This window comes from Theobroma cacao, chromosome 2 (assembly GCF_053813885.1).
Source record: "Theobroma cacao isolate CCN51 chromosome 2, ASM5381388v1, whole genome shotgun sequence".
Taxonomy (NCBI): domain Eukaryota; kingdom Viridiplantae; phylum Streptophyta; class Magnoliopsida; order Malvales; family Malvaceae; genus Theobroma; species Theobroma cacao.
The window spans coordinates 12,220,311-12,233,803 of NC_142640.1; the positions used below are offsets into that span (position 1 = coordinate 12,220,311).

Consider the following 13,493-nt stretch of genomic DNA (forward strand, 5'->3'; position numbering starts at 1 on the left):
CTTCTGAGATGCCGTACGTTTCTGTCCCAGTACGTGGAAACTAGTCAGAGAGATGGGAGCCCAAAATCTTTCCTCCCCATTTTCAGTTCCATGGAGTGTAATCAAATCAAATTTGCTTACTTCACGCAAATCTATTAAACGTAAGAACCCTAATCCCTTCGTTGCTTTTTTATTTTTATTTTTGTAATCTTTTTAATCGGCATTTTCCTACTTCTCAGTTATTATTAACACAATTTCTGGAGGATAATTACGCGTAATTTGTTTTTTCATTTTTAGTTTCCTCGACTAGGGTTTTAGTTTTACAGCTCTAGTAATGATTAATTATCAGTCAACTACTCTTTGTTTTTTGATTGATGATAAGCAGTAAAATTTCTAAAATATATAATATTTAGGTCTTAGAAGTTGTATGGGAGGTTTTTTTTTTTTTTTTTAATTTTTACTATTTTGCAGGAAATTCTGGCTTTGGCATCCTTTTTATTCAACTTATCCTTGTGCCAAATTTAGGCTCAATTATAATAGGGCTGAAATCTGGAAGATTTTAGTCATTTATTTTTTTTTAGTTGTAAGTTGGAACAGAAGAATTTTATTCGAATGAGTTATCATTCACCTGTTTGTTGTGGTAGTTACCCTTGTACATTGTGAGGGTGGTGAGTTCAATTCATTTCGACAGTGTAAATATTTGAGATGGATGCGAAGGCTTTGGCAAAATCAAAGAGAGCTCATTCACAACACCATAGTAAGAAGCCTCATTCAAGTCAAAAGCCAAAACCTCCATTAGTTGGTGGTAATGATGCTGCAAACGCAAAGAAGCAGACAGGCAAGCAAATTCGAGAGAAAACGCATCAGGCTCAGCGTGTATCTGCACTACCATCGAATTGGGATCACTATGAGGAAGAATTTGATTCAGGTTCTGAAGATCAATCTGGTGATAGCACAAGTCAAGTTCCCGATGTTGTTTTGCCAAAGAGTAAAGGGGCTGACTTTCATCACCTGATTGCTGAGGCTCAGTCTCAGTTGGAGTCGAATCCTTACACAGATAGCCTTTGTTCTTTAGATGATATTCTGCCTGGTATTTGTCTCTTTCCTTATGTAGTTTAATATGTGAAATTGTCTGTTTCAATTGTATAAGCCTTGTTCCACCCTTCAATATGGTGTATTTATAAAAAGCAATAAAATAACAAGTTATTTTGATGGTAGGTTTATTTTCACAAATAAGTAGACATTTTCTCAATGAGTTAAAAAGAGGAGTTATAAGCAGGAGAAGTTGACTAAGCATCTCTTTTGAATTGAATGAAGAAGAGAAAAAATTGGGAAGTTGTAGTTATTTTCTTCTGAAAACAACCCGGTATTGTTACCAATCCTTATTATAGTTATGAACCTTTCCTTGACTGATCTCTATGGTCTTTTTTGTGTTCTAAAAGGGAAATATGCTATACATGTCAGTTTTTATTTTGGAATTCTTGATGGAAATTTATATATTGGTAATCTTCCAGGAGACTTCAATCAGTTTGTGGGCATTATGCTTTCAGTAAGGGGAGAGGGCATTTTGTCATTGATTCAGAATGATAATTTTGTTGTGGAAGACAGAACAACTGCAACTCATGAGGTAATTTCTTTTCTTTTATTTGTTATTTATATATACACTGAGCAAGAAATTCTAATTGCGAAGGAACAGATAGAGACATTAATTCTCAAGTCCATTGATGCATTGTTTGATGTGTACTGGATATGTGTATCTATGTTCTTGTTTTGTCTTTCACTTTATGATATGAGCAAGCATCTCTCTCTCTCTCTCTCTTTCTCTCTCTCTCTCTCTCTCTCTCACACACACACACACACACACACGTGCATGTGCACATCTGTATATGTCCCTCTACACTCAGACACATATTTGCACTGCCTTGTCCTAAAGATTACTAGCAGAATATGCATCTAACAATCTGATGCTAATGAATTGCTATTTATTGTTGTTCACAACACTTCTACTGTCAGAAGCAGGTCCAATATACAGAAGTAACTTCGAACAGTGGGTCATGTGTTAGATTGGATTCACAATGCAATTAGAGAAATTTGCAATGAAAATCTTACAGGTTCTTATTATGTTAGTTGTGGGAATTAGATGAAGGCTTTTTGTGTTTGGGATTTATTTTTTGAAGTTGATGTGGGTATCTTAATTATGATCTTGTCTATGTATCATCAGTGAGCATATTTAAATGTGGACAGATTTGTCTTTTCCCAGTTCTGCTGGGACTAAAAGTGTAAGATAATCCAAGTTGATAGATGTGCTTAACCAACACTAGGGATAATTTTGATTTTGATTTTGAAGTTATAAATACTCACTGCCTTTGCTAATTGTTAACTGCACGCTGGATGATATTTCAGTAATCAGTATCCATGTTGAAAGTGTCTTGTGACAAACAAAGGAGAGGACTGGTGGAAGAGAAAGATTGCTTTCTAGTTTTGATCTTAATTTCATTGGATATTTTAGAAAAAGGTGATGTATTGTTTAGATCTATTTATTAAAATGGGCACAATTCATAGAATTTATCATATGTTAAATGTTTAAGAAAATTAAAATTGAAATGGACTGTTTATGTGCAATCAATTATAGCAGTATCAAAGTGGGGCTACTCATTTGTCCTTAAGGCCATTTACTTGATCTGGTTATTACTGCTAGCCACCTGCCTTCAACCTTGCATCAGTTACCTTACTTTTTTATTATCTTTTCACCTCTTTTTCCCTCTGTTTTCTTATGTAGGCATCATTTCTCTCCTTGAATTTGCATGCTCTTGCTGAACAACTTGAAAAAGTAAATTTATCTGAGAGGCTCTTCATTGAAGAAGATCTATTACCATCAGAGCTGGTAAGTCCAATACCCTACATTGATATTCAAGTTACTGTTGGTTCATAATGATTGTTTAATGCCTCTAAGTGAGGAGCTGCAATTCCTGACACTAACTAAAGGCAACAAGCATGGGGCTTGAGGTTTACACCATGAGTTTCACGAATAACCCATAGAGATCATTCTTGGGAAACCTTAAGAATTGAATGGAATTGAAGATTATTGTTACCTAATGGGAGATACAGCTTTTTCAGAAATCTTGGCATTTAGTTTACGTTTTCCCTATGGTTCTAATGCATTCATATGTAAATTTTTTTGTTGGATAGTTCTTGTGGTTCCTTTTATCTTTAATTAATTTGACAATAGGCAGTATTGGGTTATGGTGGCATATTAGGTTTGCAAGCCAGCCGGTCATAATTGCATAACATCAATTTTTGTGTCTACAAATATGTTTATAATTTACACTTGAGTATTTATTTGCACATTACTGGTTTATGTTCCAGCATGCAGAGGGATCAAAGGCAAACAGCAATCAGGAATCTGACCAAATGCAAACAACATCTGAGGGAAAAGCAGCTGCACAAATAACTGAAGAACTAACTCTAAATGATTCTACTGATAAGGTCAATATTGCCGCTAAAAATGTTGAGCATATATCATTTAGCTCTGGGAGCAAGTCTGTAGATGCAACATTGTCTAATGAAGGTTTGGATTCAGTGGATGAAGTTTACAGTGATTTTATTTCCAGTCAACGTGACAAATCTGGTAAAAGTAGAGCATTGGAGTCTTCAACACACGACAATTCAAATTCTGCTTCGGTCCCTAACAAAAAAGTTTCTACTTTTGAAGCGGTAGCTGCAGAGGCAGAATTGGATATGCTTCTTAATTCTTTCAGTGAGACGAAGCTTCTTGATTCTTCTGGCTTAAAGACCCAAAAAAGCTCCAATGATTATTATACAGAAGGTTCTCCATCTTTGGCCCAACTTGCAAGAAAAGGCGATGATTCATCTAAATCTGCAGGTGTTAATTCCAGTGTTGATGATTTACTTGATGATTTATTGAAAGAAACATCCACAATGGTAAACCAAGGTGTTGATTCATCTAAATCTGCAGCTGTTACTTCCACTTTTGATGATTTGTTACAAGAAACATCCACATTAGTAAACCGAAATGGTTTGTCTAGGCATACTGATGTCAAAGCTGCCCAGGACAGCGGTCAGTCTTCTCCATCGTCTCACTCTGTCCCAAAGCCAAAAGTATTGAATGATTTCGATTCATGGTTGGATACGATTTGATGGTTTGTTACTAAGAAACCTCACTCTTGAAAACTAAACTGATGTATAAATTGCTCATCAAAGACGGCTTTACACTTCCTTTTCAAGTTTATTATGCAAATTTTTTGTTTCCTGTTTAGGAGCTGAAATAAAATCCATAAATCCAAGTTTTATGTAGATAAAATGTTTGTTGGTTCAGTTGGAGTCGTGTGAAAGGTCCTAATGGTGAAATTTTCATGCTATTTTGCTGCTAATGGATACCAGAGCTTGGTAATTAAAGCGTATTTTTATGGTATACTCTTCATTGGGATTTTGGTGTTCACTAGCGTATTTGATATTGGTGAAACTTGTCAATTTATGGGTCATAACTTTTTATCCTGTCTCAGATAAATTAGGATTTAGGTGGGGAAGCAGAGGCTAAGGCCCCCTATATTACTTTACTCGCAGGAACACGACATGTGCCCATGTGCCAACCCACTGAACGTCAGGTGTCTAGTCATTTTAAAACAGAGATATAACTAACCTCCATGTGCTGCAAGCAGGCAGCATCTCATCTTCAACTCAAAACAAAAGTTTAGCAATGAAAATCCTTTGAACAAGGCTGGAAACAGATATAAAGTTCAGAAAAAACAAAAAAGTCATCCAAGGAAGAAAGAAGATAGCTCAAAATCATCCAATTCCTTGAGGATCATTCTAATCAAATTAACAAATCTAGAAACAGAGGAAGAAGAACACAAGATCTACTATCTTGATTTGTATTTCTCTGTAACAAAGTTACACACCCAATTGGGTTAATTCTAAAACCAAAAAAATAACCTTCCATTTTCTAGCTAGCAGGCTCTTTTAGAGTCCAGAATTATCCAACCAACCCTATAAAGGAAAAAAAAAAAAAAAAAGAAGAAGAAGATGTCACAAAACTGAATCAATCAAAGCCACAAGGCCCCTGCATCTTTCAACACAGGAACCAACTCTCCGCTAATATGAGTAGCCATTACTTTATCCAATCCCCCAAACAATCTCCCACCAATGAACACAGCTGGAAGCTGCACCTTTTTATCCTTTCCATCACCTTTGCAGATCATCTCCAATTCATTCAAAACACCAACCTCATCCTTGTCATCAATCTCATAAACCGCAGGGTTCACTCCCAGCGCCAGTAGCAAACGCCTCACTACATGGCTCATGCAGCAACCCTTCCTGGCGAACACAATCACAGCGTTCTCTAACACAATATTAAGCACGTCCTTGCTGCCTCCTCCTCTGCTTAGTACGAGGTTGTTGTGGCCAAGTGTCGATGGGGCACGATGGGAAGTAGTGGTGGCGCATGGCAGAGGCCAGGACTTGTATGGAATCGCTTGTTGCATGGTGAAAATTAAGAAAATGTCCAAAAAAGAAAGACACAAAGAAAATAAAAAAAGCAAAGCAAAGAGGTAGCTTGGTGGATATGAAAAATGTGAGCGAGTTGCAATGGGGAGATGAAAGAGGGATATATAAAGGAGCACGGCAGAGAAGGGAGTGGAGAGGGTCAGGCGTCAACGGTAGTTAGGCTTTTTGGTTACGCGGCTGTGTAGGTTAATGGGTGACGTTAGTTTGGTGTCATTGTTTTGTTGTGTAATGCGTGTTGGGCCATGTCCGAGTTGTATCTAACCTAGTTGCTTCGTCTGACGCACGGCGACCCTTTCTTTTTCCTCCCCACCCCACAATCAACCAACTTGTCAAAAGCCCGGGATTTAATAAGGTAAGAACAAAGCCCGTGACGTTTACCAGAATTAAAGAAAATAATAATATACCTAGGACTAGTAGTAGTACTAGAACTCTCCTAACAAAAATCCCATGCTTTGTTTGCGTAAGCTTACGACATCAATATGGGATAAATATATTGAATTGCATATAACATGTTGTCGTTTACTTTTATCACTTTCACAATTGGATTTCCAATACAATCAAAACCCATTACCTATTTAATCTTAATTTCTCTAAACTGACTCTTAAAAATGTAATTATGAGAGCAGCATTTATATAGTGAATTAAATTAAGAGATTAATGAAAGATATAAGGCATGAGAATTTTGCATTTGCCATTTGTCCAGAGATTACATAAATAAATTAATAATCAAGCATTATCCAATTCCAAATTTTGTAATTATTCCTTAATAATAATAAAAGAATGAGTAAATCTCAAAAATTGTGAATCCAAAGATTATTATTATTATTTTTTATCGGGTGGATATTAATGTGACCCACACGTTGCTGTGATTTGTCATTTGTGATTGGGCAAAGGAAAAAGGCCGCTGGCGGACGGTGCGGGAAACCAACGTCAGCGAGGGGCCAGCCCTAACCTTACCATACATCACCAAACGTGTGCTGTGATGTCACGTCAGGGGCCGCCACGTGGCACGTAAGAGCGATTCCTTCGTTTTGTCATTGCTAAATACGAGCTGAATAAGTACATGTAAATGATGAAAATTTGCATATTTATTTGACTTTAAGTAAAGAATTGAATCATTCATCCAAGGCTCTAAATATATAATTACAAAATAATAGTGAATCAAAGAGGTAATATATAAGATTTACATTTTTTAATTCAATTTGTCATTAATTATGATATATTTTTGCATTAATCGAAGATTGAAATGAATCAATCAAACCACGCGGATGAAAATTGATATGAATTAAAATTTAAAATCGATACATCACATCCTTAGTCAAATAATAATACTGTGATATGGAAATTTTTGTTAGTCAATTAATGTAAATGGATATAGTTAGTTATTAAGTATTAATTATTTTGAAATTAATAATAAAATTTTATAGTAACTAATAAACACATAGCAACAGATAAAATAATCCACTGTACTGGGGCAAAGCCTCTTTATAGAATGGCCCCTCGAAGTTTAAAATTTTTTTTACATAGTATATAAAATTTTTAAATTTTTTGATAAATTATTTTAATGACCTCTCCAAAATAATTTTTTATTTAATAATTAATATAAATAAAGAATAATAAAATAATTTCATATGCTTGACTCAGTTTTAAAGTTTTTTTTAATTGATATTATTATTTTTATTTATTTATTTATTTATTTATATTCTATTTACTCATATTTTTTAAATTTTTATAGATTTTCTTTCACAAATTTCTACCAACTATCAATCATATTCTTTTTCTTTCTTTTTTATTATGTCATATGTAGATTTTATCTTCTATTTGTTATGTTTTTTTTTCTGTTATGTAAATTTTATTTTTTATGATTTTAATCTTAAAAAATAAATAAATTATTATTTAATTTTTAAATATAATTTGCAGTATTGCACTGTTGCTTAAAATTTCATCAATATATTATTTTTTTCAGAATAATCAATGCGTTCTAGCATGTATGCTGCAAACTTTAAGTAATAAAGATATGCATATAAATTGATAGAATGAAATAATTATATTTTTTAATTCAATTTTATTAATTATCTATATTTTTAATGACTCTCAAAATAATTTTTATTTAATAATTAGTTTTATTCTTTAAACTGTTTGATAAAATGAAGGTCATTATGGTTAGCATATTGCTAGTTAAGCTTAATAAATAAATTCTAAACTAATATATAAGCCCATCAAATTTAAAAAATAAAAAATAAAAGTGAGTCTACTAATCTAAACCCATTAAGTTTTAGTATAAATCTAAGCCTATTATAATATATTATATTTTAATAGTCTAACCTAATAGCTTATCATAACATATTATATTTCAATAGTTCAATCCAATAACCCAACATGTTTCTTCGTAATTTAAAAGGCAAATAGAAAATGAGAGGAGAGTTAGAACACATAAACTAAAAAAACAATTCATTCGAATTTGAAAAATTGTTTTCTCTTTTACTTTTGAATACAAAGAGTGAGAGAAATTTCTTTTATAGTTTCATTCAGTCATATATATAAATAACACTATTATTACTGTTAATATGTATTTTTTTTATATATCTAATATTTTTTAAATTTTATTTAATTTTTTATATGAGTGATAATTAAATTATATATAAATTTTTTTTAAATTATTTAATGTGTCTTTCTGTTTGATCTTCTTTTAAAGATGCTCTAACTCCGCCTTTGCCGCTGTATGCCAAAAGAATAATCCACCCACTTTGAATTTTTTTTCTTTATATATATTTATAATAGAATTTCAAACTATATCAATTTGTGTTATCGCGTCATGGACCTTATGGCAGTATGATACGGTTGGGATGATGTCATAAAAATGGGAGCCTTTCCTGGTTGTAAACCCTTGTTTTATGGCTTTTGTCTTTGTCTCTCATCCATCACCCCACACCCTACACCCCACGTGTTTCAAGTCTTTAGCTAAGAATGGATTAAGACAGCTTAGACCGTGGACTGTGTTACGTGACGCTTCATACCATCTTGTTTCTTCTAAAAACGTGATCTTCAATCCTTCGGTTGCTTACTTATTTTTTAATGAGTAAATGTTTTATTATGCAAAAGAAGCTACTTCATTTTACATACAAACTATGCATGCTGCAGACAGAACCAATCAAATATATAAACAGAAAATCAATCAAACCACCAAGCATCACAGTTGTCACTGCGCCTAATTGCTTCAACAATTAGAAACAAAGTTAATTTTCCCTAAGTGAGTTTTGCTATGAATTTTGCAATTTCTTTCCCTTCAAAGATGGTACATGTATCTATGCTTGGTTCCCCTTAAACTATTTTGTATTAATGAAATCAAATTACTTTTCAAAAAAAAAAAAAGATCAAAAGACCTATCTAGTCTCTATATTCTTCAATTTTGTTTAATTTAATTTCTGTACTCAAAATCGAAACAATTTAATCTTTTAATTTTGATAATTGTGTCAATTTAATCCCTTTCTCCAACGACATTCAATTTTGACGTTAACAGATGACATCATCGCTAATGTCAACGTTGACTTGTTACTTTTGATAACGTGGCAAGTCACATGGCATCGAATGATGATGTGGCAATGCCATGTGGTAGTGCTGATGTGGTATTGACATGTTGACATGTTAGCATGTCAGTGTCACGTGTCAGATCAAAAAAAAATTTAATAAAAATTCTACCACGTCATAGAAATTAAAGTGAACAAAAATATATAGTACAAGGATTAAATTGAACAAAATTGAGATATTGATGGACTAAATTAAAAATATTTGAAAAATATAAATCTTTAAGTAGATTATTGATATGCATATTAACAAGCCAAATATTTAAGTGTAAAAAATTTATAGTGTTAAAAAATATATATAAATATTTTTTTACTTAATTATTTGATTCTAAAATCTGTAAATTAATTTATTTTTTTACAAAAATTAAGTTTAAATTCTCCTTCTATAAAAAAAATTGAAAAAAATTTCATACCTAAAGTCAAATTTAGATGAATAACTTGCATTACGTTAAAATAAAATGATATAAAAGCACTAAATATATTGATTTAATTATAACTTTTACAATTTACAAATACACATTCTTTTGAAATTATTCATCTTTTATCTAATTTACCTTTTATTTAAATTTACTCAAATTAGCAAAATATGTTGATTTAGTTACAATTTTCACAATTTACAAATAGACATTCTTTTGAAATTATTCAACTCATACCTAATTTACCTTTTATTTAAATTTACTCAAAATTTCTTATAAAACGATTTTATTTAAATTCAAATACCACAATCAAATTTTGATAAATTTAAATTATTAATTTGGATCTATAAAAAATTTATTAACAAAATAAAATGGTACAAATATTTACAATTATATTTAACTTTATCAACCATAAATGCAGTCTTTAATCTAACAAATTTCAATTTAAAAAATATAACTTGAAATATTAAACAACATAAAGACATAAAAAATAAATAAATAATTAAAAGGGTGGAGCTCAGATTCTTTGATTGTAATAAGAAGTTTGTCATGTTCAAATTAAGTAAGTTAGAATGAGCAATTACTTTTATAATCATCGCTAACTTCATATCTTCGTTCTTCATTGTTTTTAAAAGAAAAAACTAAATCAACATAGTTTACTTATTTGACTTTAGCTCAAGTTAAAAACTAAGTTAAATAAATTTTAAATTTTTATACTATTATAAATAGAAGAAAAAAGAATTTATTTAGTCATTTTATATTATTTTATTTTAACATAAAATAAGTTATTCATATAAATTTGACTTCAGGTATGAAATTTTAAATTTTTTTTTTATAGAAGGAGAATTCAAACTTAATATTTATAAAAAAGATAAATTAATTTACATATTCTAGAATCAAATAATCAAGTAATAAAATATTTATATATTTTAACACCATAAATTTTTTATACTTAAATATTTGACTTATTAATAAGCATATCAATAATCTACTTAAAGATTTGTATTTTTCAAATAAGTTTTTGAATTTAGTTCCTAAACATCTTAGTTTTGTTCAATTTAGTCATTGCACTATATATTTTTGTTCACTTTAATCCTTATGATGTGGTAGAATTTTTTTTAGAAATTTTTTTATCTGCCATGTGGCACTGACAAGTGTCACGTCAACACTACTACGTCATCGTATATTGCCACATGGCATTTTCACATCTTCACTTGGTGCCATGTTGCATGCCACGTCGTCATATTGATGACATGTCATCAAAAAATGACATGTCAGTGTTGACGTCATCGCTGATGTTAAAGATGATGTCATCTTTTAACAATAAAATTGGATATCGTTAGGAGGAAGGACTAAATTGATGCAATTTCCAAAATTCAGAGACTAAATTGCTTTGATTTTGAGTACAGGGACTAAATTGAACAAAATTGAAAAGTATAGGGACTGGATATGTCTTTTGACCCCAAAAATATAAAATATCCTCAACCACTACTAACAAACTTATTTGTTGAAGATATAGATTTGGCTGTCTGCACAGATTCCCTGTTTCATCTCTTTAGTAGTTTCTACCAATGACTTCATGGTTAGCTCAAAGTTATGATTAGTTCCTTTAAATGGGTTTTTGTGAGAAAAAGAGAGGAATTGTTGTAAATACGTAAAAGGATGTGCTAGAGGTGATGGAAAGGAAGATTAAAGTGGTTTTTAAAGTACTGAGTATTATGGCAAGTGGAAGAGAATATGTAAGTAGTAGAGTAATGGTTAAGAAAATGAAATACCCCATACTTTGATATGGTGATAAATAAAGTTGATCGAATGCAAATTGAGGTCAATTAAAATGTTTAGAAGTGATAAAAGACGAAAGGAGTAGTTTATGATAAAATATTTTGCAAGTGAGAAAGTAACAATAAAATAATAATAATTTTATCGGAGAAGAATTTGTGAGATAAAAGGCGATTTGGAAGTCAAGTGAGGCATAATAAGGTATTTTTGGTACTAAGGAGACAAGATAAAATTTTTAGAATAAAATAATATTTTATTAATGAAATAATATTAAACTATTAATATTTAGCTTGATGTCGAAATTAGTCATGAAGAAGGATCATATGGTTGATCCAAGTGGGGGAGAAGAAGACAAGCCCGACTCTATAAAATATTTGTCATGACATACATGTGATGGATAGCATGTTTGCATGCTAAGAGAGTCTCGAAAAATTTACAAAAGTCGGTATTGTACCTAGACGTACAACAAAATTGATTTAAACCTCGAACTAGATCAAATAGAGAATTCACGATGAAATTAAGAATTTTAAAGTCCCATAATGGTTTAATATGGTGATTCAGAGTTTGAGGATCAATTTGGAGTCAAATCGAAATTTTCGCTATCCATGGGCAAAATGGTCATTTGCCACCTGGGGACAAAATGAAAATTTTAGAAAAGATTTTTTTGGCCCCATTTGACTTATTGGAGTATAATTTGACTTGTTGGAGTAAGATTTGAGGTTTAGAAGTGAAAAATTTTAATTTCGGTATAATTTGGAGTAAAAGGATAAAATGGTAATTTTGCCACCCCAGAGGTAAAATTGTAATTTTTTACCACCAGGACATTTTTTCAGCACATGGTCTTCCTTTATCCTCATTTTGACCATTGACTAATTGTGTGGTGGAGATAAAAAGGATCAAAATTTTAAAATTTTAAAAATGGACCAATAAGAAAATGCCATGTGTCATACCTTTATTATTTTATTGTTTCTTTATTAAAAGGCATAAAATCAGCCCATTTTCTTCATATGGCAGGCCAAGCAAGGAAGAGAGAGAAAGAGAGGAAGAACAAAGGGAAAAACAAGAAAATCTAGGTGAAATTCAAAGAAAAAGTGAAGAAATCAAGGAAACAAGCTAGGTAAGTTAGAATTTCTTTAGTTTTCCTTGATACCTAGCTTACCCATGCTTTTGTTTTTGATTTTCATGGTTGAATATTGAGTTATTATGATGAATTCAATTCTGAAAAATGGGTTAGGAGAGAGAAAGTTATTAGATTAATTTGATTTTAAGTTATGTTAGTGTTTTAAGTTAGTTTAGCATATTTAGAAACAAAACAACAAGAAAAGAATTTATTTTCTCCCACAACCCTTAATGGCCGAATTTACCATGTGTTGAGTGAGGATGAATTTGATTTTCATTCTAAGAGAATTGGTTAAGAAATGATGAATTATGAGCCTAGAAAAATAATGGGAATTTTTAGAGCAAAAATACGAATTTTTACCCACTTGGGGTATTTTCATAATTTGCTATCGAGACTGATAAATTGAATCTCATTCATAGTCATTAAGGTAATTTAGGTATAATTGGAGTGTAGAAAGTGAGAAGAATTGATTTGGAGTTAAATTGGAGATAATAGGCCGAATTAGGTCAGCACTGCATTTAAACAGTAGTCTGATAAGTTGTATATCATATCATGCATATATACTGAGCTTGAATTGATTTTATAATGGTCAAGCATTGATGTGATGAATTATGTATTGTACATTGTGGATAGGTGGTGAGCAAAGTACACTGGTAAAAGTATAGAAATTGTGCTTGAAGATTGGGATTAGGAGTACATCGACTCCTAGAACAGTGAGTAAACTTATTATTGTCTTAATTATCTAGAGTAGTTTTATACAATTGTGTGATTTTATGGAAAATGGGTTTAAATGGTAAATTGCTATGTTTTAAGAGAAATTGTGATTTTATAAAATGATTTTATAAATTTTCTGAAAAATTAAATACTGGTTTTGAAATAGAGTAATTGGAGACTGCCTGCTTATGTTGTAAATTTATGGTTTTGAATTGAATGGCTTATGACAATAAATGAGCATGAATGACTAAACTAATTTTGGTGTTAGAATTATTTATATTGTGTATTCAGCCTTGAGAGGCTAGGTTGCGATAAATTGCCATGTGATGCTAGAATGAATTTTATTGATTGGTAGATTATATATTAATTATTCACTGC

General features: G+C 31.2%; 1 protein-coding gene, 1 non-coding gene and 1 pseudogene across 4 annotated transcripts; 1 reads left to right on the plus strand and 2 right to left on the minus strand.

Annotated features, from left to right (window-relative positions):
• Positions 1-4,223, plus strand: LOC18608783 (phosphorelay protein). Of its 2 annotated transcripts, none has more exons than XM_007043647.3 (5): positions 1-140; positions 451-1,069; positions 1,494-1,606; positions 2,759-2,863; positions 3,346-4,223. In XM_007043647.3, exons 2-5 carry the CDS (start codon positions 685-687, stop codon positions 4,135-4,137), a joined length of 1,395 nt encoding a protein of 464 aa, XP_007043709.2. In that variant the 5' UTR covers positions 1-140; positions 451-684; the 3' UTR covers positions 4,138-4,223. The 2 variants fall into 2 exon arrangements, with proteins under 2 accessions (XP_007043709.2, XP_088659743.1); XM_088803617.1 differs by having other exon boundaries at positions 36-140; positions 671-1,069.
• A 609-nt stretch (positions 4,224-4,832) lies between these two features.
• LOC18608784 (glutaredoxin-C9 pseudogene) lies at positions 4,833-5,589 on the minus strand (annotated as a pseudogene). Its single transcript, XR_016024637.1, has one exon. The product of XR_016024637.1 is annotated as a glutaredoxin-C9 pseudogene (transcript).
• A 4,425-nt stretch (positions 5,590-10,014) lies between these two features.
• LOC148764043 (small nucleolar RNA snoR8a) lies at positions 10,015-10,107 on the minus strand. The gene has a single exon (XR_016024967.1). It is a non-coding gene; the product is annotated as a small nucleolar RNA snoR8a (small nucleolar RNA).
• Between the last annotated feature and the right edge of the window lie 3,386 nt (positions 10,108-13,493).